The sequence below is a fragment of the Carcharodon carcharias genome, chromosome 27, assembly GCF_017639515.1.
Source record: "Carcharodon carcharias isolate sCarCar2 chromosome 27, sCarCar2.pri, whole genome shotgun sequence".
Lineage (NCBI taxonomy): Eukaryota > Metazoa > Chordata > Chondrichthyes > Lamniformes > Lamnidae > Carcharodon > Carcharodon carcharias.
The window spans coordinates 14,394,057-14,418,805 of NC_054493.1; the positions used below are offsets into that span (position 1 = coordinate 14,394,057).

Consider the following 24,749-nt stretch of genomic DNA (forward strand, 5'->3'; position numbering starts at 1 on the left):
GGGTAGAATGTCCACTCACATTCCAGAACTCACATCCCGGTGGATCAGCGCTGCCCTGTTTCCAAGATCAATACTGACCCTTTATCAGGTGCCATTCTCAAAACTATACACAGTGCTCCAGTAAAAGCAGCCCCATTCCCACCCATATTCTGCCTTGTACCAGCATTGTTGTAACCAGTGTTTTGCAACCGATCACAGCCTTTCGCTTTTATTCTTTTACCTTCCAGCCCGACATCTACATTTTTCTCGACCTGTTGCACAAGTGACGTTTTCATTTCTGATGCGGAGCTTCAGTTCCAACTCCACTGATTCGAGCAGAGCTATAACGCATTTTCTGTTTTCAATCAGTAACTTTAAAAAGTCGTTTTAACAAGAGAATTAAGGGGCCAGCTTCTGTCCGGAATGCAAACCCAGGCCGCAGCGATGAGATCGCCGAATCCTAACCACCGGACTACCAAGGAAGCTGTTTGCTGCGCTTGCATCTTGGGATATCCACGCGGCTTTTGCCATTTTCTTCATTCTGGACCATTTTCACGAGGGCGAAGTTTCTCCGACAAAATGTCATGTTGAGATAGAACACAAATTATTTCTTCAGCCAATGAAAACCAATGATGCTATTGGCCGGAACATGAAATCGACAGTGTGGTGAAATAGTACCAAAGCTGTGAATTGCAAAATTCAATTTCCAAAACCCACCAATCTCATCACTGCGACTCCTGTGAAACTGACAATGCAACGCACGGCAGATTCATCACTAAAAGCAACTGATGGACATCAAATTCTTTACTTTCACGTCACATTTTTTAACTCGTATTCTCCATCTCAGACATTTCCAGCTCAAAAAGATACAAAAGGAATCTTTCCAACCTGCTTTTTCTCTCTGAACCATTTTAATACGAAGCCACAAAACTAAAGTGAATGTAGTTGTAAAGCGTAAAGTGAATGCGATGGTAAAAATTCGTTCACCTGCTTGTGGAACTGAGCCGCATTGATACATTCCGGATCCTAACCACTCGCTGTGCAACATAAATCTGTACGCTTTATTTCCTGTTGCCTCTCTTCTCCGACCAAAATGAATCACTTCACACTTCCTTACATTAAATTTCAGTTGCCACTTGTCCGTCCAAATGGATACGTTGAAGAGCCCGAAAGGGGAACCGACTCAGACTGGAAATGGAAGCGTGAGAATGAAAGAAGAGAAGTGACGGGTTTTGTAGATCCCGGAGGAAAGAGACTCCAGGATCAAAATAAATCAAAATATTGCAGATGCAGCAAATCTGAAACAAAAACAGAAAATGCTGGAAAAACTCAGCCGATCTGGCAGCAGCTGTGGAGAAAGAAACAGAGTTAACGTTTCGAGTCCGTATGAAGAAGAATCATTGGCACTGATTGGAATGCTAAATGCAAAAAGTTGCCACAGACACGATGGGCCGAATTGTCTCCTCGTGTGCTGTACCATTTTATGGCGACATTGTTAAATCAGTCTGTCTCCAGCATTCCGAATGATAGCAGCTGAATTCCATTTCTTCAAAACAAAAACCCAAAGTGCTGCTGCATGGCCGCACAGGTTACCGTTTCAGCCAAACCCATTGAGGATTCGGCAGTGCAGTGTTTCTCTAGCGTCGTGGCCCTAACACGCAAATAGTTTCCCGGTTCGAAACATGGGAAAATATTACCAAAATCCGCTCGTTTTAGTGCACTTGCGAATTACGGCCACGTGACAATTTGTCTTCTCGAAATACTAAAGAACATCCCACAATAAAACAAAAGTGACATTTTATCGCACCCGATGCACTGTCACTCGTCAGACATATTAACATATTAACAGTTCGTTCAGTTAACATAGTAAACCTGTTTATTGCTGTAGGTTAACATACTTACTCGTCGTCTCAAAGATGAATAACAGTGATGTGTGCTCCTAAAGACAGACGAAAGCGATACTGTAATTGAAACAGGAAATAGCAGACACGCTACATCATCACTTTGTATCGGTCTTCAGCAGAGGAAGAGGAAAAACTGCCAGGGTGCGATAAAATGCTTGTTGAAACAGAGGCTCAGGGCAGGCATGGTGAAATCCCTCCTTTCTTATTCAGTCTGGAAAGAAGAGACATGAACGGGATTTAGGCGCCAGAATGTAAAAGATGCCACGAGATGAGCCTATCTGAAAGAAGACCAGGGGAGTTCTCCCCGCTTCCTGGTCAATGTTAATCCCTCAATCAACGTCACAAAGACACATTATCTGCTCATTATGACGTTGCTGTTTGTGGGAGTTTGCTGAGCGGTGATTGGCTGCCATGTTTCCGACATTACAACAATGACGACATTTCGCAATGTCCTTCATTGACTGGAGAGCGATTTGAGATGTCCGCTGGTTGGGAAAGGTGCTATATAAATACAAGCCTGTCTTTATTTAATTATCATAAACCCCAGTCCTCTGGTGACTGACCCTCGAGAGTGGAAACAGTTTCTCCCTAACTGCTCTATCAAACCGCCCGCCGCCGATCCCTTCCTCAGCCCAATAATTTTAAACAACACATTGAAAACTCAGTTTAACCTACTTTGCTCTAAAGAAAACGATTCCGGCCTTTATAGAAAACAAAAACAGAATTACCTGGAAAAACTCAGCAGGTCTGGCAGCATCGGCGGAGAAGAAAAGAGTTGACGTTTCGAGTCCTCATGACCCTTCGACAGAACATGAGGACTCGAAACGTCAACTCTTTTCTTCTCCGCCGATGCTGCCAGACCTGCTGAGTTTTTCCAGGTAATTCTGTTTTTGTTTTGGATTTCCAGCATCCGCAGTTTTTTTGTTTTTACCTCCGGCCTTTATAGTCTCTCCACAAAACTGAATGTGTTCACTCCTGAACATGGTGCAAGGCGGAACATTGTGACGAGATTTTGGAAAAATGTTGTTAGTTGGCAGATGGAAAAATGGAGGAGGAACCAAAACAGGGAACCCAGTCTCCAATTCTGTGAATATTTACAAACTCTTTGGGAAACGGAATCAGGGGAGAATGAAGGGTGAGCTGTCCGACTGACCAGGGCCTATCCGGAATGTTAAGCCATGCTGTCATGCAGCAGCACTCTGGATCCCTGTTTCGGTGAAATGGAATTCAGCTGATATTATCAGCAATGCTGCAGGCAGACTCATATAACATAAAACGGCAAAGCACCATGTGTCCATTCAATGGCATAAGGGGCCCTTCCATAATCCTGTCTCGATCATCTTTTTTAAGAGCAAATGAATTAATCTCAGTTTCCTTCCCTCTTTTAGTAAACCTGTATTTATTCTGAATATCAATTAATTGCACAATTCCCTTATGAAAAAGGAGATTCTGTAGATTCCATGCCTAGTTTACCTTAATTAACACTATTCCCCTCATCCAATGCCATGAAGATTTAGACTAGTGCTTCTTACATAGCTGTGCATATGAACATTATTTACTTTTTCTATTGATTTCATATCGAATTGATAAAAGTGCTTATTTTTCTGATCAAACGTCTCATTGTTTCTGAGCTGATTTACACAATCTAATTTCATTTGCTCCACAAACCGCTAATCGAGGGTGTTATATCACAGAGGGAAATCATTGTTACAGTTCAACAGAGCCCTGCCAAGATCAAAGGCTGGCATAGTTTGTTTCGTTCATTTGGTTTAAAATGCATTTGTTCTGGGACGGTAATCTTACAGAGTACATATTTGTTTAGGAAAAAGTGTTGATCTACCGGAATGTTTGGAGGATTCCAGTGGTTAGACTGAGAGGTCATGTCACTTGTTACAGGAAGACAACTCTTGGTTTCCACCTGGTGATTGTTTTGAGTTTCATAACGCAGAAGGCTCGGTCCAGCAAATGTCTCAGGCAGCAATGCTTTCTGCTCAATCATTCGGAACAGCCTTCTCCTCAGCAGGAGAAATTAAACAAACTTTTCTCAGCAATGTTTTTACCTTATTCAGCATTCAGTATTAATGTATTCGACATTGATGCCCTTGGTTGACTTGAGGCTCTCTGAAATAGACAATATCGAATGCAAACTTGACTGGCAAACATAAGAATGTAAGTCAAAAACAGAATTACCTGGAAAAACTCAGCAGGTCTGGCAGCATCGGCGGAGAAGAAAAGAGCCGATGCTGCCAGACCTGCTGAGTTTTTCCAGGTAATTCTGTTTTTGTTTTGGATTTCCAGCATCCGCAGTTTTTTTGTTTTTATAAGAATGTAAGTCACCAGGTAATGCATTTGATATGGGTGTGATTTGAGATGTAGCATAATAGTCAGTATTTCAACAAAATCAAAGAATTTTACAGGGAACAGGCTTGAGAATGATGCGTTAATTAGATTTGATCCCTTTTCGTCTGTCTTTATGAGCCCACATTACACTGAGACACCTTTGAAATGGTGAGTAACTTTCTGAAGCTGCATCGAAAGACCCATTGATTTCTCTTGTTGACTAAACGAACTGCTGGTATGTGAGCGCAGTGAAATACGAACATCTATTCACTAAAGTGGGTCATGGAATCTCAGCAGGTGCTGATTTTGCTGCATTCATTTTGTGACCTCGGTGAGAGCAAATGCAATATTGCCTACAAAATAGGAGAGTCAGATAAGCTTCAACAACGCAAATTATCCTCACTATTTAATGAGTAAGTTTACATAATGTTTCTGCCCGGTTTCGAACCGGGGACCTTTCGCGTGTGAGGCGAACGTGATAACCACTACACTACAGAAACTGCCGCGGACGAAATGACCTTGTCCGGAATGCTAAACTGCGCTGTAACACAGCAGCAGTTTGGACCTCTATTACGGAGAAATGGAATACAGCTGCTGTTCTCAGGAACGCTGCAGCGAGACTGATATAACAATGTAATCATAAAATCACCTAGAACCATGTATCCTAACAATGGCAAAAGAGGCCCTTTCAACATCCGATCTCAGGCCCCTTTTTAAATGAGAAAACTAATTCATCACAATTTGCTTCTCTCTCTTAATCATCCATTTCTTCTCCCTTTCATTAAATTACTCAATTCTCTTTCGAAAAAGTCGTTTCTGCAGCATCCATGCCGTTTGCCTTAATTCACAAGGTTCACATGACGATTTGGACTTGGGTTCCTAACAAACTTTACCAGATGAACATGATGTAATTATGCAATTGATCTCATATCGAATTTGCGAAAGTTTTATTTTTTCAACCTTACTATTTTTACAATCTTCTTACTTTTGGTCCACAGCCCTTCAATCGAGGGTGCGATAACCATCCCCACCCCCTTTCTGTTTCCCCCTTCCTTTTTTTTCCAATAAATTATATAGATTTTTCTTTTCCCACCTATTTCCATTATTTTTAAATATTTTAAAATCTTTTATGCTCCCTCCACCCCCACTAGAGCTATACCTTGAGTGCCCTACCATCCATTCTTAATTAGCACATTCGTTTAGATAATATCACCAACTTTAACACCTATGTGTTCTTTTGTTCTATTGTTGTTAACATCTTTTGATGATTTGCTTCTATCACTGCTTGTTTGTCCCTACAACCACACCCCCCCACACCCCCACCCCCCGCTTTCTCTCTCTCTCCCCGCCCGCCCACCCACCCTTAAACCAGCTTATATTTCAACTCGAACTCAAATTCTGTCGAAGGGTCATGAGGACTCGAAACGTCAACTCTTTTCTTCTCCGCCGATGCTATCAGACCTGCTGAGTTTTTCCAGGTAATTCTGTTTTTGTTACAGAGGATGTTTGTTCCGGAGTTTAACAGAGCCCTGCCAAGATCACGTGCTTCAATTGTTCCTTTACTTTATTTGGTTTGAAATAATTTTGTTCTTGGACCGGAATCTTACGGAGGATAAATATTTGCGTAACAAACAGGGCACTGCTGAGCTACCAGAATGTTTGGAGGTTTCCAACGGTTGGACTGAGGGTCCATGTCACTTGTTGCAGGAAGACAGCTGTTGGTGCCTCAGCTTGTTTTGAATTTCAAAATGTCGACGTGTCCGACTAGCAAATGACTGAGGGTACAATGCTTTCTGCTCAATCGTTGGGAACATCCTTCTCATCCTTGGAAGACGAAATTAAAGAAACTCAGTATTTGTTCCGTTATTCTATATTTAATATTCATATTTTATCTGTTATTGATGCCTTCGTTTGAATTGAGACTCTCTGAAATATACACCAACTTCGAATTTTAAACATGACTAATAGACGAAAGAATGTCAGTCAACAGATAATGCAAACCTCGTGGTGCTCATTTGAAATTGAATGCAGTTAGCTGTTAAACAAAATGCAAGAATTTTACTGGGAACAGGCTTGAGAATGATGCGTTAATTAGGTCTGATCACTTTGTCTTTGTGAGCATATGTTACAATTAGATACCTTTGACATGGTGAGTAACTGTGTTAACTGCATCAAAAGACGATTTTGCTGCAGATAAAAGCAAAAAACTGCGGATGCTGGAAATCCAAAACAAAAATAAAAATACCTGGAAAAACTCAGGAGGTCTGGCAGCATCTGCGGAGAGGAAGACAGTTAACGTTTCGACTCCGTATGACTCTTAAACAGAAATAAGTAAAAATAGAAAAGAGGAGAAATATAAAATCTTATATACCTTCTACCTCTTTTCTATCTATTAACTGTGTTTCTCTCTGCAGATGCTGCGAGACTTGCTGAGTTTTTCCAGGTATTCTGATTTTGCTGCACGCATTTAATGACCTCGATGAGAGCAAATGCATCCTGCCTCTGCCTACAATATGGGAGATTCACGTAAGCTTCAATTATGCAAATTATCCTCACTATTTAATGAGTAAGTTTTCATAATGTTTCTGCCCGGTTTCGAACCGGGGACCTTTCGCGTGTTAGGGGAATGTGATAACCACTACACTACAGAAACTGATATATTAATGAGCCTCTTTGGAATGCTAAACTGCGCTGTAACGCTGCAGCAATCTAAATCCCTGTTGCAGAGAAATGGAATGCAGCTGCTATTCTCAGGAACGCTGCAGCGAGACTGATGTAACAATGGAATCATAAAATGGCCTAGCACCGTGCATCCATGCAAAGGCATAAGAGGCCCTTCTATCATCCGATCCGAGGCCCCTTTTTAAACGAGCACACTAATTAATCGCAATTTGCTTCTCTCTTAATGAATCAGTTTTTTTCCTCCCTTTCATTAAATTGCTCAATTCCCTTTTGAAAAAGTCGTTTCTGCAGAATCCATGCCCAGTTTGCCTTAATTCACAAGGTTCACATGATGATTTAGACTTGGGTTCCGAATATACTTCGCCTGATGAACATGATGTAATTATGCAATTGATCTAATCGAATTTGCGAAAGTGTTATTTTTTCAACCTTACTATTTTTACAATCTTCTTACTTTTGGTCCACAGCCCTTCAATCGAGGGTGCAATATTACAGAGGAAATTCTTTGTTCCGGAGTTTAACAGGGCCCTGCCAAGATCGCGGGCTTCAATTGTTCGTTTACTTCATTTGGTTTGAAATAATTTTGTTCCTGGACCAGAATCTAGCAGAGGATAAATATTTGCGTAACAAACAGGGCAGTGCTGAGCTACCAGAATATTTGGAGGTTTCCAATGATTGGACTGAGGGTCCATGTCACTTGTTGCAGGAAGACAGCTGTTGGTGCCTCAGCAAAAACAGAATTACCTGGAAAAACTCAGCAGGTCTGGCAGCATCGGCGGAGAAGAAAAGAGTTGACGTTTCGAGTCCTCATGACCCTTCGACAGAACTGTCGAAGGGTCATGAGGACTCGAAACGTCAACTCTTTTCTTCTCCGCCGATGCTGCCAGACCTGCTGAGTTTTTCCAGGTAATTCTGTTTTTGTTTTGGATTTCCAGCATCCGCAGTTTTTTTTGTTTTTATGTTGGTGCCTCAGCTTGTTTTGAATTTCAAAATGTAGACGCGTCCGACTAGCAAATGACTCCGGGTGCAATGCTTTCTGCTCAATCATTGGGAACATCCTTCTTATCCTTGGCAGACGAAATTAAATAAACTTCACTCCGTATTTGTTCCGTTATTCTATATTTAATATTAATATTTTATCTGTGATTGCTGCCTTCATTTGAATTGAGACTCTCTGAAAGATACACCAAACTCAAATTGCAAACATGACTGATAGACAAAAGAATGCCAGTCAGCAGGTAATACAAACCTTGTGGTGCTCATTTGAAATTGAGCACACTTAGCTTTTAAACAAAATGCAAGAATTTTGCTGGGAGCAGTTTTGAGAATGATGCATTCATTATATTTCATCCCTCTTTGCTCCAGGTGAGAAGCCTTCTGGCGCCTTAATCGCAACCATGTAGAATACAGGAGGGAAGCCAGGAAGGAACCAGAAAGGGTCTGCACTGCGCCTCGGTTTCCAAGACTCCCTGGGTCGTTTTTCCTGATATTCTGTTCTGAAGACCGATTATTTAAATGAGAGATTCTGTACCAGCTCTGTCATTTCCACTGGTTCAATTGCAGCATCGTTTGCGCCTGTCTTTATGAGCGCCCTTTACTATAAGACATCTTAGAGATGGTGGGTAACGATGTAAATCTGCACCGAAAACCTACTAAATTCTGTTGCTGACCGGACGAACTGCTAAAATGTGTGTCGAGTCAAAAAACGAATATCTGTTTCTACTCAGTGTGTCATGAAATTTCAGCGTTTCTGATTTTGCTGCATTCATTTTAAGGCCCAGGTAAGAGCAAAAGCACCATGCCTGTAGCATGCGAGATTCAGGTAACATTAATCAACAGACCTGAATTGTGCAAATTTCCCCCCTCACAAAATTAGCGAGTTTGGATAATGTTTCCATGCGGTTTCAAACCAGGGCCCTTTTGCGCGTGAGGCAAACGTAATAATCACTACACTACAGAAACATTGAATGGCTTTGGTGGCAGTGAGCCTATCCGGAATGTTAAACTGTGCTGTCAAGCAGCAGCTCTCTGGCTGGTTGGGAGGAATGGAATTCAGCTGCTATAATTTGGAATGCAGGAGACAGATTCATATGACAATGTCATCATAAAATGGCATAACACCACGTATCCATACCACGGCCCTTCCATCATCCTGTCTCTGTCAGCTTTTTTAAAAGAGCCAACGATTAATCCCAGTTTCCTTCTCTCTATTAGTGAACTTATTATTTTTCTGCATATCAATTAATTGCATCATTCCTTTTGAAAAAGGAGTTTCTGCAGATTCCATGCCGAGTTTGCCTGAATTAACAACGTTTCCCTCACCCAATGCCATGAAGGTTTAGACTTGTGTTCCTTACATAGCTATGCATATGAACCTTATTTACTTAACTCTTGATTTCATATCGAATTGATGAAAGTCCTTATTTTTCTGATTGAACATCTCATTATTTCTGAGTTATTTACACAATCTGATTACATTTGCTCCACAACTCGTTAATCGAGGTTATTATATCACAGAGGAAAATGATTGCTACTGTTAAACAGAGCCCTGCCAGGATCACATGCTGAAATAGGTCGTTTTGTTCAGTTGGTCTAATATAATTTTGTTCTGGGAATGTAATTTTACAGAATATATATTTCTTTAGGAAACAGGATAGTGCTGATCTACCAGAATGTTTGGAGGAGTCAATGGTTAGACTGAGAGGTCATGTCACTCGTTACAGGAAGACAACTCTTGGTTTTCACCACGTGCCTCAGTTTGTTTTGAATTTCAGAATGCAGAAGGCTCGGTCCAGCAAATGTCTCAGGCAGCAATGCTTTCTGCTCAATCATTATTAACACCCTTCTCCTCCTCAGAAGACGAAATTCAACAAACTTTACTCTGCATTTATTTTACGTTATTGAACATTCAGTATTAATATATTTCTATTCGATATTGATACCCTCGGTTGACTTGAGACTTTGAAATATACAACAACATCGAATTGCAAACATGACTGGCAAACAAAAGAATGCCAGTCACCTGGTAATGCATTTGATATGGGTCTAATATGAGATTTAGCACAACAGTCAGCATTTCAACAAAATCATCAAATAATTTTACAGGTTTGAGAATGACGCATTAATTATATTTGTTCCCCCTGTGAGCACACATTACTATGAAACATCTTTCACATGGTGAGTAACTGTTAATCTGCATCAAAAGACCCATTAATTTCTGTTGACTGAACAAACTGCTAATATGTGAGCGCAGTGAAATACGAACATCTATTTCCACTCAAGTGTATCACATTGCTGCATTCATGTTATGACCTCAATGAGAGCAAATGCAATATGCCTGCAACATAGGAATTCAGGTAAGTTTCAACGATGCAAATTATCCTCATTATTTAGTGAGGAAGTTTTAACAATGTTTTTATGTGGTTTCGGACCAGGGACTTTTTGCATGTTAGGTGAATGTGATAATCACTACACTACAGAAACTTCCATGGCTGCAGTGAGCCTGTCTGGAAACTGCGCTCTAATGCAACAGCAATCTGGTTGGCTGTTTTGGAGAAATGGAATTCATCTGCTCTTATGGGAACGCTTCAGCGAGGCTGATATAACAATGTAATCATAAAATGGCCTAGCACCATGTATCCATGCAATGGCAAAAGAGGCCCTTCCACCATCCGATCTCAGGCCCCTTTTTAAACGAGGAAACTAATTCATTACAATTTGCTTCTCTCTCTTAATAAACCAGTTTTTTTTTTCTTCCCTTTCATTAAATTGCTGAATTCCCTTTTGAAAAATTAGTGTCTGCAGAATCCATGCCTAGTTTCCCTTAATTCACAAGGTTCAAATGACGATTTGGACTAATGTACTTTACCATATGAACATGATGTAATTATGCAAATTGATCTCATATTGAATATACAAAAGTGTTCTTTTTTCTGATCAAACATCTCATTATATCCGTGTTGATATATACAATCTTACTACTTTTGCACCACAACCCTTCAACCAAGAGTGCTCTATTACAGAGGAAAATGTTTGTTAAGGAGTTTAACAGAGTCCTGCCAAGATTACATGCTTCAATAGTTCATTTACTTCATTTTGTTCCTGGACCCGAATCTTACAGAGGATAAATATTTGCGTAGCAAACAAGGCAGTGCTGAGCTACCAGAATGTTTGGAGGTTTCCAATGATTGGACTGATCAGGGAAGCTGACAAGCAAGCCTTCAAATCACTGATGATCATCTCTTTACCCGTTACTGCCCTTCAGTTCACTTACATTGCTGACAGGTTTCTCACACAAAATGGTTTGTTTAACCTTTGGTCACCAGCCATCGAGCCCAGGCAGTGATTGTGAAAGCAATGGCTCCAAACCACCCGGGGTCCACCATCGCCAGCTCCATGCTGCCCTGTCCACTATTCTTGTGTCAGTTAATCCATCCTGCCTCGCTCTCTATCACAGATCTTCCCTTTTGTTCTTTTTACAGAGTGACTCCTGACTTTTCAATCAGGAAAAGCTGAAAATAGCAGGCGGAGAGAGAAACAGAGTTAATGGTTTTTTTCTTATTCGTTCATGGGATGTGGGTGCTGCTGGCTAAGCCAGCATTTATTGCCCATCCTTAAATTGCCCATTCTTTCAGTGGGCAGTTAAGAGTCAGCCATATGTAGGCTAGTCCAGGTAAAGACAGCAGATTTCCTTCCCTAAAGGATATTAGTGAACCAGATTGGGTTTTGTAGACTTTTAATTCTAGGTTTTTGTTGAATTAAAATTTCACCATCTCCTATGGTTGGACCACCAGAGCGTTAACCTAGGTCTCTGGAATACCAGTCCAGTGAAAATACCACCATACTACATCAAAACTGGTAATGCTAGAGATGTTACAGGTTTGAAACAGATACAGAGGAGAGGAGAAATGTCTGTGATAGGTTGGGAGGGGCAGGGAAGATGGAGGGGGCAGCGGACTGGTATTGTCACTGGACTAGTACTCCAAAGCCCAGGGTAGTGTTTGGATCCCACCATGGCAATTGGTGAAATTTGAATTAAAAGTATAAATGATGAAACCATTAATTTTCATTAAAAACCCATCCAATTCACGAATGTCCTTTAGGAAATCTGCTGTCCTTACCTGGTCTGGCCTACGTGTGAATCTAGATGCACAATAATGTGGTTGACTCTGAAATGGCTGAGCAAGCCACTCGGTTCTCAAGAGCAATTAGGAATGGCCAATATAATGTCGGCCCAGCCAGTACTGCCTACATCCCATGAATGAATGAAAAAAGTACAAAAGGGATGATGATGCCATTCTGTATCAATCAGTTCTTTCTGCTCTCAGTTCTGCCCCACACTGAAAACTCTCAATCCTTCCCCTCCATTACCTGGGACAAATATTTCATTGAACAAGCCACACAAGTCACACAAGAAAAGAAATCTTCACTGTGACTTGGATAATTTCAGGTGCAGTTCCTTAATTTCCCTCCTGTAATCTTATGAATTAGACCATTCTCAACTGGATCCCATCAGATGTGGACCCGATGCTATCAGCCCTCCACGAACTGACTATTCTAATTCTGTGACTCTGAGCAGTTCTGTTGGTGCAGAGGCTTGAGTGGAACTTGCCACTTTTAAACTGTCATAAGAACATAAGAAAGAGGAACAAGAGTATACCATTCAGCCCCTTGAGCCTGCTCCGCCATTCATTAAGATCATGGCTGATCTTGTGTTTCGATTTCCACATTCCCATCTAACCCCGATAGCCTTTGATTCCTTTGCCTAACAAGAATCTATCTACCTCTGCCTTAAAAATATTCAATCGTCATTCATTGCATATCAGACTTTTAGAAGTGAAACAAAGTGGTACATTATTTTCCAACTTTTGATTATTTAAATGATATAGCTGCACATCTAATAGTTCTTATCCAAAATCAAATTCTACTCTACCTAGACAAACTATCCTGGAAGCACAATTAAACTACTAGTTCTAAAATGCTCAGGTTCTTTCTGCAATACTAAAAGGGCAGATTCTTTTATACATAGTGCTTTTATACAAACTGCTCTCCCACTCTTTCAGTGAAGAAAGCTGCAGTTTTCACTCTTAACTCAACAACTGTGATGTTAACAAAGCGGGATGGAGATAGACTCTTTTTAAATGCGGTGACAGTACTGGAGGAACGGAGAGCTGGGGTTCACTCTGGAAAACAGCAACAATGTTTAAAGTTAATAATCTGAATCTGTGCTTGGTGTATTAGGAGGTTTGATGCATATTGGAGTATCTTGCATCCCAGGGATGGGCAGTAACCTGCTGATTGAAGTTGCTGTCACTGTTTTCTGTCCGCATTGGGTGTTCGGAGAGGGTGGGGAAAAATCCTACTGCTTTTCCCTGTCTCACTTACTACGGAGCAGGGAAGACAGAATCGTTGATGGGTTTGTTGCCCTGTCTGAAGTGTAGCTTTGACCGACTGTTCTTAATGGAAATCATGCTGCAGGAGCCTTTAATAATCTTACACAAATCAGCTGGCAAGTGCAGGTTTGAGGGAAGCTTTCTGGACCATCAGGATTGGAAATGGGAACAAGTGGAAGATTCTGTCTAGTTTCAGTGTGTACAGACTGTAGAGGGGAAGAGCTAACGTCACACGGCTGTAAGGTATTACATACAGTTAATATTTAACAATAAAGATGAATTATTGCTCACACTTAAAATATGTTTTGATAATGTTTCTGTCTGGTTTCAAACCGGGGACCCTGGAACTCTAGTTCCTGTTTCTTATGATTGATAATCACTGTCTATCAATAAACCTGTAGCAGACCTATATACTCTGCATTTTAATTGGATTTATCAGATGTGTGCACCACAATGAGCTGGGTCGTGGACTGTAATGTCTTCACTCTTCTCTGCTGATCTTATCCAGAAGGGCTGGTGTAGATAGAATCACTTAGTCTGCAAGTTACGGTCACTGTGAGGATGATAATGCAACAATTTTCTGCCAAAATTGAGTGACACCCGATGACTTACCAAGTGATTATGTAAAAACCTAATTCAAATCATCACAGCCGCTGCCAATGAGGGAGGGAAGCAGCAGAGGCAGCTGATCAGATTGTCTCAATCTTAGTGACAAAGAAGCTCCATGAGCTCCTCACACTTGTTGTTGGAGGTGAGGATGGAGGGAACAGGGGTGAGAGAGAGCACGTCAGAAGGAACTAACTTGGGTTAGAAATATTGAAAAGACTCAAGACACTGTGTGTTTAATACAAAGCTAATTTAATTGACCTTTATCTACAATATCAGCCAAAGTAACTGGGCTGGAGTTTATCATCAGAAACAGACCCCAATACACATAATTCAGTCCTGGATGTGATTAACAGCAAAATACAACCATTGTCGTTACTTGTGAACTTGCTGGTGTCTCTGCAGTGTAGATAAATAAGCAAACCCCTTCCCACATTCAGAGCATGTAAATGGTCTTTCCCCAGTGTGAACTCGCTGGTGTGTCAGCAGGTTGGATGACTGGGTAAAACCCTTCCCACATTCAAGGCAGATGAATGGTCGCCCTCCCCCCCCCTCCAGTGTGAACCTGGTAGTGTGTTAGCAGGATAGATAACGGAGTGAATCCCTTCCCACACTCAGGGCAGGTGAACAGCCACTCCCCAATGTGAATTCACTGGTGTACAATGAGTTGAGATGATCACTTGAACCCAGTCCCGCAGTGAGAGCACCTGAACGGCCCCTCCCCAGTGTGAACGCTTTTAAGACACTTCCCACAGTCTGGGCATTTAAAAGGTCTCTCATCTGCGTGAACTCGCTGGTGTGTCAGCAGATGGGATTGCTGAGTGAATCCCTTCCCACACATGGAGCAGGTGAACGGCCTCTCATCACTGTGCCCATGTTGGTGTCTCAGCAGTTTGGAAGACTGAGTGAATCCCTTCCCACACACAGAGCAGGTGAACGGCCTCTCCCCAGTGTGACTGTGCTTGTGTGCAGTGAGTTGAGATAACCACCTGAACCCAGTCCCGCAGTGAGAGCACCTGAATGGTCTCTCGTCAGTGTGAACACGTTGATGGCGCATCAGTTCCATGGAACCTTTATAGCACTTCCCACAGTCCGGACATTTAAAAGGTCTCTCATCAGTGTGAACTCGCTGGTGTGACCGCAGGTTGGATGACTGAATGAATCCCTTCCCACACTTAGAGCAAGCGAATGGCCTCTCCCCAGAGTGAACTCGCTGGTGTATCAGCAGGTACGATGAACGAGTGAATCCCTTCCCACACTCGGAGCAGATGAACGGTTTCTCCCCAGTGTGAGTGCGCCAATGACTTTCCAGGTGAGATGGGGTTTTGAATTCCTTCCCACATTCCCCACATTTCCATGGTTTCATCCTGTTGTGATGGCATTTATGTTCTAACAGGTCAGATGATCGGCTGAAGTCTTGTCCACACACAGAACACGTGTATGGTTTCTCCTCACTGTGAACGGTGCTTTTTCCTTCCATGTTCAAAATCCAATGGTATTCAGGTTATGGTAAGTTGGGTGACTGTCAGATTCTGATGTGATGCTTGGTTTGAGTTGCCTGACTGCAAATCCTCTCCTCCTAATACCCTGTGAAATTGATTTAAAACAGAAAAAAGTGAGTGAGAGAGAACCTACAAAAATACAAAGGCAGGTTGTGAAACTGAGCTGAATGAATCTGGTAATTTATGGGCTGGCACCGGGGAAAAGTGACCATGAAAACTGCTGGACTGTCGTAAAAACCCAACTGGTTCACTAATGTTCTTCAGGGAAGGGAACCTGCTACGTAGTCTATGCCCACTCAAGACTGTCCATAAATTTCAAAATTGTGCCTGAACACTAAGGTCTGGGTCATTTATATATATTAGGAAGAGCACGGGTCTGAACACTGGCTCCTGAGGAGCTCCACTAAGCCTTCCTCCAGTCTGAAAAACATATGTTAACCACAACTCTCTGTTTCCTGTTAGCCAATATCGAACCCATGTTGCTACTGTCCCTTTGATTCCATGAGATATAATCTTTGCTCACAAGTCTGTTGCAAAGTACTTTATCTAATGCTATTTGGAAGTCCATGCACACCACATTAACAGCATTACCCTGAACAACACTCTCTGTTACCACATCAAAAACCATTAGCAACTTAGTTAAACGTGATAAAAGCAAAGAATTGCAGATGCTAGAAATCCAAAACAAAAACAGAAATACCTGGAAAAACTCAGCAGGTCTGGCAGCATCGGCAGAGAACACAGTTGACGTTTCGAGTCCTCATGAGCCTTCAACAGAACAGGTTAAACATGATTTTCCCTTCACAAATAAATGTTGGCTTTCCTTAATTAACCCACATTTGCTCAAGTGACTGTTAAGTTTGCCCTGAATGACCATTTCTGGAAGCTTCCCCAGCACTGAGATTAAACTGACTGGTCTGTAGTTGTTGGGCTTCTCTTTACACCTTTTCTGAACAAAGGTATAACATTTGCAATTCTCCAGTCCCTGTGTCAGCAACTCTGAATCTCAGGAAGGTTGGAAAATTATGGCCAGTGCTTCCACAATTTCCACTCTCATTTCCCATCAGTATCCTTGGATGCATTTCATCCAGTCCTAGGGTTTTATCAACTTTATCAGACAGACTATCCACTATCTCCTCCTTATCAATTGTAAACCCCACAAGGGTCTGAACTATCTCCGATTTCACAATCACCTGTGCAGCATATTTTCCATTGGTAAAGGCAGATGCAAAATATTCATTTAATACCTCATCCATGCCCCCTGTCTCCATGTATAAATCACTTCTTTGGTCTCTAATTGACTCCACTCCTCCTTTTACCACTCTTTTACTGTTTACATGCCCATGGAAGACTTCTTGATTTATTTCCATGTTTGCTTTCAGTCTCTTTTCATGCTCTCTTTGCTTTTCTTATTTGGTTTCCCAAGTCCCTCTGAACCTTCTCTATTCAGTCTGGTTCTTGGTTTTATTATCCAGCTGACATGTGTCATAAGCACACTTTTTCTCCTTTCTTATATCTCTATTTCTTTTCTCATCGAGGGGGCTGTGGATTTGTTTACTGTACCTTTCCCCTTCATGGGAATATATTTTTATTCCGTCAGAGCTCTCTCTTCGTTAAAGGCAGTGCATTGCTCAGTTACAGTTTCACCTGCCAATCTTTGATTCATAAGACCATAAGATGTAGTTAAACGTGATAAAAGCAAAGAACTGCATATGTTGGAAATCCAAAACAAAAACAGAAACAGAAATACCTGGAAAAACTGGAATAGAAGTAGGCTATTCAGCCTATCGAATCTGCTCCGTCATTCAATGAGATCATGGCTGATCTGATAATCCTCAACTCCACTTTCCTGCCTTTTCTCCATAAACTTTGATTCCCTTACACATTAAAAATCAGTCTTTCTCAGCCTTGAATATACTTAACAACTCAACCTCTACAGCCCTCTGCAATAAAGAATTCCACAGATTCACTATCCTCAGAGAAGAAATTCTTCATCATCTCTGTCTTAAATGGGTGACCCTTTACTCTGAGATTATGCCCCCAGTCCTAGACTCTGCCACTCAGCATCTACCCTGTCAAGACCCCTAAGAATCTTACATGTTTCAATAAGGTCACGTCTCATTCTTCTAAACTCCAATGAATACAGGCCCAACCTACTCAACCTCTCCTCATAAGAAAATCCCTCCATACCCGGGATCAACTTAGTGAACATTCATTGGACTGCCTCCAATGCCAGCATATCTTTCCTTAGATAAGGGAACCAATACTGTTCACAATATTCTAGGTGTGATCTAAATGGTGCCTCGTATAGTTTTAGCAATATATCCCTATTTTTATACTCCATTCCCTTTGAAATTCCAACTTAACTAGGTCAGATCTATTCTTACCCCATTGAAGTTGGCTTTCCCCCAGTTAATTATTCTTACTCTTACTTTTCACACAGGCAGAACTGATAAATGGTTTACCTTTCACATTAAAAGTTTGATGATATTCAGGCCCTGATGAATCAAATAACTCTGTCAGATCTTGATGTGATGTTTCGTTTGAGTTTCCCATCCGTCAATCCTCTGCCCTGGAAATTTCCAAAATCCATGACTGTCAGTCCAGGACAGGCATTCAGAGGAGACAAACTTGGTTCGTGTTTGCTGCATGTAAATCTTCTAAGCCCCGGCAAAGGGAGTTTCCAAAACCCATCCCTCTCAGTCCAGGATAGAAATTCACAACGTGCTCCTTCTGACAGGGACGGAGGACCGCGCGTGCACCCAGCTGCACGTTGACCCCTAGAAAGATGGCGGCTGCGCATGCCCATTGCTCACTATAGAAGCACAGCGGCACATTGCCCCCTATAGAAATGGCGGCCGTTTACACGGGCCTATCTCCGAACACAAAGAAAGCCCCGCCTGCCCACCGCCGCCTCGTTCGATGCGACCGCAGGACCGGTAGCTTCTTATTCACTGTTTCAAGCTTCCACTGGGCGTTTATTAAACTTCCCACCAGCTCCGCCGTTTCCATTCCTTCCCCCCACTCACCGGCTCCCGACACTCGCCTGGACTCAGAGATAAAAACAAAAAAACTGCGGATGCTGGAAATCCAAAACAAGAACAGAATTACCTGAAAAAATTCAGCAAGTCTGGCAGCATCGGTGAAGAAGAGAAAAGTTGACGTTTCGAGTCCTCATGACCCTTCCACAGAACTCGCCTGTACTCCACCATTTCTCAGTCTTTCGATCGGCTACGGGCGGTGCTGCGCATGCTCCAGTTTGAGCTCACATTGCGCATGTTCCTGCCACTGCTCAGTGCTGCGCCTGCGCAAGGATCTCTGATGAGGATCATTGGGCGATAAATGAGGGCCGGGCCAGCACCGCCCACATCCCGTGAATGAATTAAAAAATAGGAGACATTCTTCCCCGCGGCAAATGCTGGCTAAACCGGCCGCCATTGAACCATGATTTTGTTCAAGAGAAACTTATGTTTTGTGAACTGATGCTGAATGGAGCCACAGGGCCAAGATATAAAATTAAATCAGTTAATACGGCAAACAAAGTGCACTGGCCTTCCGCCAATGTTCCGTCCCGGGTATAATTAACAGCAGAACAAACCCCTATTGTTAGATGTGAAGTCACTGGAGTCTCAGTCGGCAGGGTGAACAAGTGACTTGCCTTCCCATGCAAAGAACACTCAAACTCCGTGTTGTCAGTAGGAATGTAGCAATTTTGGATCAAAGCCTCTGAGCGTTTAAAACTGGAGTGTTAACAGGAGGGCAAAGTGAGTAAAAAATAAAAACAAAAAACTGCGGATGCTGGAAATCCAAAACAAAAACAGAATTACCTGGAAAAACTCAGCAGGTCTGGCAGCATCGGCGGAGAAGAAAAGAGTTGACGTTTCGAGTCTCATGACCCTTCAACAGAACTAGATGAATCCAAGGAGAGGGATGAAATATCAATAGGGGCAAAGTGAGTAAATCCCTTGGCACAAATGCAGTATCTTGAACTCCCTCCTCCATCCCCACCCCCTTTCCGTTTCTTCCCCCTCCCTTTTGTTTTTTCCAATAATTTATTTAGACTTTTCTTTTCCCACCTACTTCCATTATTTTTAAATCTATACCTCTTATGCCCTGTTAGTCTCATTTCACCCCACCCCCACTAGAGCTGTACCTTGTGTGTCCTGCCATCCATTCTTAATTAGCACATTCTCCTAGAGATAATATCACCACCTTCAACACCTCTTTGTTCTTTTGATTATCTGCTCCTATCACTGCTTGCTTGTCCCGACAACCACCACCCCCCCAACTTCTCTCCCCGCACTGTGCCCCCACCTTAAACCAGCTTATATTTCACCCCTCTCCTAATTTTACTCAGTTCTGTTGAAGGGTCATGAGGACTCGAAACGTTAACTCTTTTCTTCTCCGCCGATGCTGCCAGACCTGCTGAGTTTTTCCAGGTAATTCTGTTTTTGTTTTGGATTTCCAGCATCCGGAGTTTTTTGTTTGAATCATTTCCACTTCTTCTGAAGAAGAGTCATATGGACTCAAAACATTCACTTTATTTCTCTCCCCACAGATGCTGCCAGACCTGCTGAGTTTGTCCAGCATTTTCTGCTTTTATTTCAGATTTCCAGCATCCACAGTGTTATACTTTCAGTAGTGTCCAAGACTCCTACATATTACAGCACATGGATTCCACATGACCGAGCTGCCCTCGCATTTCGTAACTTTACTTCCCTTACGTTAACTTTATTTTACTTTGGTTTACTTATATTAATTCACGTTAGTGGCCCCGACCTCCTCTTATTCCTAGTGTTTCTTACTCAAATCCAAGTAGCTACTTCTTAAAAAGTAATAGGTTTCTCTAATTTACGGCTGTTTAAAGACACTGTCTAACAAGCAATTTCTTATGAATTAATGAACTTATTGTTTTCCTGTGATGCCTCTGTTCACTTTTTTCAAACTCAGCTCCGAAGGTGAGGTTTATACCCAGGCCCATTTCTGCTCAGCCGCTCCTGTTCCCAACTTAGAATAATTCCTATGTATACACACCTCTTTCCCCCATGCATACGATTCCCATGTGGTCCTAATTCACTACTCACTTGGTCTCCATCTCACTCTGACATAGTCGCCTGTCTCCTAGCACACTCCTTACTGACTTTGTGGTTTGAAAAGCCTGTCTTTTTCTTTACCCTCTGATGAGTCACTGGCTAGTTTAGCTCCCTGCAACAGTAATCAACACTGTTTGAACCAACTGCTTTCAGGTGATTGACAGATAGCTGCTACTGACCATAAGACATAGGAGCAGAAATTAGGCCATTCGGCCCATCGAGTTTGCTCCTCCATTCAATCATGGCTGATAAGTATCTCAACCTCATTCTCCTGCCTTCTCCCCGTAACCTTTGATCCCCTTACCAATCAAGAACTATCTATCTCCATCTTAAATACACTCAATGACCTGGCCTCCACAGCCCCTTCTGTGGCAATGAATTCCATAGGTTCACCACTCTCTGGCTAAAGAAGTTTCTCCTCACCTCTGTTGTAAAAGGTCTTCCCTTTACTCTGAGGCTGTGCCCTCGGGTTCTAGTTTCTCCTACTAATGGAAACATCTTCCCCACGTCCAGTCTATCCAGGCCTTTCAGTATTCTGTAAGTTTCAATCAGATCCCCCCTCATTCTTCTAAACTCCATCGAGTATAGACCCAGAGTCCTCAAACGTTCCTCATATACTAAGCCTTTCATTCCTGGGATCATTCTCGTGAACCTCCTCTGGATCCTCTCCAGGGCCAGCACATCCTTCCTGAGATACGGGGCCCAAAATTGCTCACAATATTCTAAATGTGATCTGACCAGAGCCTTATAAAGCCTCAGCAGCACATCCCTGCTTTTATATTCTAGTCCTCTCAAAATAAATGCCAACATTGCATTTGCCTTCCTAACTACCAACTCAACTTGCAAGTTAACCTTAAGAGAATCCTGGACAAGGACTCCCAAGTCCCTTTGCACTCCAGATTTCTGAATCCTCTCCCCATTTAGAAAATAGTCTATGCCTCTATTCTTCCTACCAAAGTGCATGACCTCACACTTCCCCACGTTGTATTCCATCTGCCACTTCTTTGCCCATTCTCCTAACTTGTCCAAATCCTTCTGCAGCCTCCCCACCTCCTCAATACTACCTGTCCCTCCACCTATCTTTGTATCATCTGCAAACTTAGCCAGAATGCCCTCAGTTCCTTCATCTAGATCATTAATGTATAAAGTGAAAAGTTGTGGTCCCAATACTGACCCCTGTGGAACTCCACTAGTCACCTGCTGACATCCTGAGAATGACCTCCTTATCTCCACTCTCTGCCTCCTGTCAGACAGCCAATCTTCTATCCATGATAGTACCCTGCCTCTAACACCATGGACTCTTAGCTTACTGAGCAGCCTCCTGTGTGGCACCTTGTCAAAGGCCTTCTGGAAGTCCAAGTAGATAACATCCATTGGCTCTCCTTTGTCTAACCTGCTCGTTACCTCCTCAAAGAATTCTAACAGATTTGTCAGGCATGACCTCCCCTTGATGAAACCATGCTGACTTTGCCCGATTTTGCCATGCACTTCCAAGTATTCTGAAATCATCCTTAATAACGGACTCTAAAATCTTACCAACGACCGAGGTCAGGCTAATCGGCTTGTAATTTCCCATCTTTTGCCTCACTCCCTTCTTAAACAGGGGGTTACATTAGTGATTATCCAGTCCTCTGGGACCCTCCCTGACTCCAGTGATTCCTGAAAGATCGCCACTAACGCCTCCACTATCTCTTCAGCTATCTCCTTCAGAATTCTGGGGTGTAATCCATCTGGTCCAGGTGATTTATCCACCTTCAGACCTTTCCATTTTCCTAGCACCTTCTCCTTGGTAATGGCCACCATACTCACTTCTGCCCCCGAATCTCTTGAACTTTGGGGATGTCACTCATGTCTTCCACTGTGAAGACTGACGCAAAGTACCTATTCAGTTCCTCTGCCATTTCTTTGTTCCCCAGTACTACTTCTCCAGCGTCATTTTCCAGTGGCCCAATGTCCACTTTTGCCTCTCTCTTACCCTTTTTATATCTAAAAAATCTCTTGCAATCTTCTTTTATATTACTGGCTAGTTTACCCTCACATTTAATCTTCTCCCTCCTTATTTCTTTTTTAGTTGTCCTCTGTTGGTCTTTGTAGGCTTCCCAATCTCCTGATTTCCCACTGCTCTTTGCCGCATTGTATGCTTTCTCTTTAGCTTTTATGCTGTCCCTGACTTCCCTTGTCAGCCATGGTTGCCTCATCCCCCCTTTAGTATGCTTCTTCTTCCTAGGGATTAATTTTTGCTGTGTCTCCCAAATTACTCCCAGAAACTCCTGCCATTGCTGTTCACTGTCTTTCCTGCTAGGCTCATCTCCCAGTCAATTCTGGCCAGCTCCTCCCTCATGCCTCTGTAGTTGCCTTTATTCAACTGTAATACCATTACATCTGATTCCAACTTTTTCCTCTCAAATTGCAGGGTAAATTCTATCATATTATGGTCACTTCCTCCTAAGGGTTCCTTCACCTGAAGCTCCCTTATCAAATCTGCCTCATTACACATCACTAAATCTAGAATTGCCTGTTCCCTAGTGGGCTCCACCACAAGCTGCTCCAAAAAGCCATCTCATAGACATTCCACAAATTCCTTTTCTTGGGATCCACTACCAACCTGAGTTTCCCAGTCTACCTGCATATTGAAATCCCCCATGATCACTGTAATTCTGCCTTTCTTACACACCTTTTCTATCTCATGGTGTATCTTGTGCCCCTTATCCTGACTGCTGTTCGGAGGCCTGTACATAACTCCCATTATGGTTTTTTTACCATTGCAGTTCCTCAACCCAACCCACACAGATTCTACATCATCTGACCCTACATAATTTCTTGCTACTGATTTCATTTCATTTCTTACTAACAAAGCAACCCCACCCCCTCTGCCAACCTGCCTATCTTTTCGCTAGGATGTATATCCTTGGATATTTCACTCCCAGTCCTGATCCCCTTGCAGCCATGTCTCTGCAATGCCCACCACATCATATCTGCCAATTTCAATTAGCACCATAAGCTCATTTACCTTATTTTGTATATTGCGTGCATTCAGATACAACAACTTCAGTCCTGTATTTCCCGTCCCCTTTCTCATTGTCGTCCCTTTATCTGATGTGCTTGAAGTTAGATTCCTAGCCCTTTCCAAACACTCTGTCCTATTTTGTGTTCTGGATACTTTAATAACCTCTCCTGGCCTCTCCTTTCTTTTCAGTTTTTTCATAATTTTCCATGAAGTTGAATCCACAACCCCACCCCCCCCCTCCCCCCCCCACACACGTTCACCTGCTGCTTTGTTTCCCATTAGTCATACTTCTTGTAGTTTTACCCTTTCCTCTCCCACCACCCCCCCCTTCTAGTTTAAAGTCCTGTTGACCACCCTATTTACCCTTTTCGCTGAAACATTGGTCCCAGATCAGATCATTTGGAGACCGTCCCAATGGTACAGATCCCTCCTGTTGCAATACTGATGCCAGGGCCCCACGAAATGGAACCCCTCTTTCCCACACCAATCCTTTAGCTATGTGTTTGCTTCCCTTATTCTCGTGTCCCTATGCCAATTTGCACATGGCTCGGGTAGTAATCCGGAGATTATAACCCTTGAGGACCTGTTCTTTAATTTAGTTCCTAGTTCCTGAAAGTCCCCAAACAAGTTCTCTTTCCTCGTCTTACCTATGTTATTTGTCCCGACGTGGACCACAACAACTGGATCCTCCCCCTCCCTCTCCAAAATCCTTTCAAGCCGGTCAGAGATATCCCTCACCCTGGCACCGGGCAGGCAACATACCATGCGGGACTCTCGATCCTGTACAAAGGAAGCTATCAATTCCCCTAATTATAGAATCCCCTACAACTCCCACTTGTCTTTTTGCTCCCCCCTCTTGAATGACCTCCAGTGCCACAGTGCCATGGTCAGCTGGCTCCTCCTCCCTACATCCCTCTTCCTCATCCACACAGGGAGCAAGTACCTCGTACCTGTTGGACAAGGTCAAGAGCTGAGGCTCCTCTGTTCCTGAACACAGGATCCCTCTACCTGCCTCACTTGCAGTCACACCCTGCTGACCCTGACCACTGACCGGACTTACTGCAGGCATTTCCCTACTTAACAAGCTAACCTAACTGTTTTGTTTTGGATTTCCAGCATCCGCAGTTTTTTGTTTTTATTACTTATGTCAGATCTTGATTCGTAATCTATAGTTAAACCTGAAAAGGACTTACAAGAACTTACTACGTGAGCCGAATTCACTACTCATTCAGTCTCCGTCTCAC

The 24,749-nt window shown here is 42.6% G+C and overlaps 1 protein-coding gene and 2 non-coding genes across 7 annotated transcripts; all 3 read right to left on the reverse strand.

The window, feature by feature from the left end:
* Positions 1-4,650: 4,650 nt before the first annotated feature.
* On the reverse strand, positions 4,651-4,723 carry trnav-cac. The gene has a single exon. It is a non-coding gene; the product is annotated as a tRNA-Val (tRNA).
* Positions 4,724-6,803: 2,080 nt separating this feature from the next.
* On the reverse strand, positions 6,804-6,876 carry trnav-aac. Its single transcript has one exon. It is a non-coding gene; the product is annotated as a tRNA-Val (tRNA).
* Positions 6,877-14,155: 7,279 nt separating this feature from the next.
* On the reverse strand, positions 14,156-19,250 carry LOC121270428 (zinc finger protein 239-like). 5 transcript variants are annotated; one of them, XM_041175753.1, is made up of 4 exons: positions 18,517-18,628; positions 17,871-17,977; positions 16,106-16,173; positions 14,156-15,490 (listed from the first exon to the last, which is right to left on the reverse strand). In XM_041175753.1, exon 4 carries the CDS (start codon positions 15,381-15,383, stop codon positions 14,580-14,582), a length of 804 nt encoding a protein of 267 aa, XP_041031687.1. In that variant the 5' UTR covers positions 15,384-15,490; positions 16,106-16,173; positions 17,871-17,977; positions 18,517-18,628; the 3' UTR covers positions 14,156-14,579. The 5 variants fall into 5 exon arrangements, with proteins under 5 accessions (XP_041031687.1, XP_041031688.1, XP_041031689.1 ...); XM_041175754.1 differs by lacking the exon at positions 17,871-17,977 and having other exon boundaries at positions 18,517-18,646; XM_041175755.1 differs by lacking the exon at positions 16,106-16,173.
* Between the last annotated feature and the right edge of the window lie 5,499 nt (positions 19,251-24,749).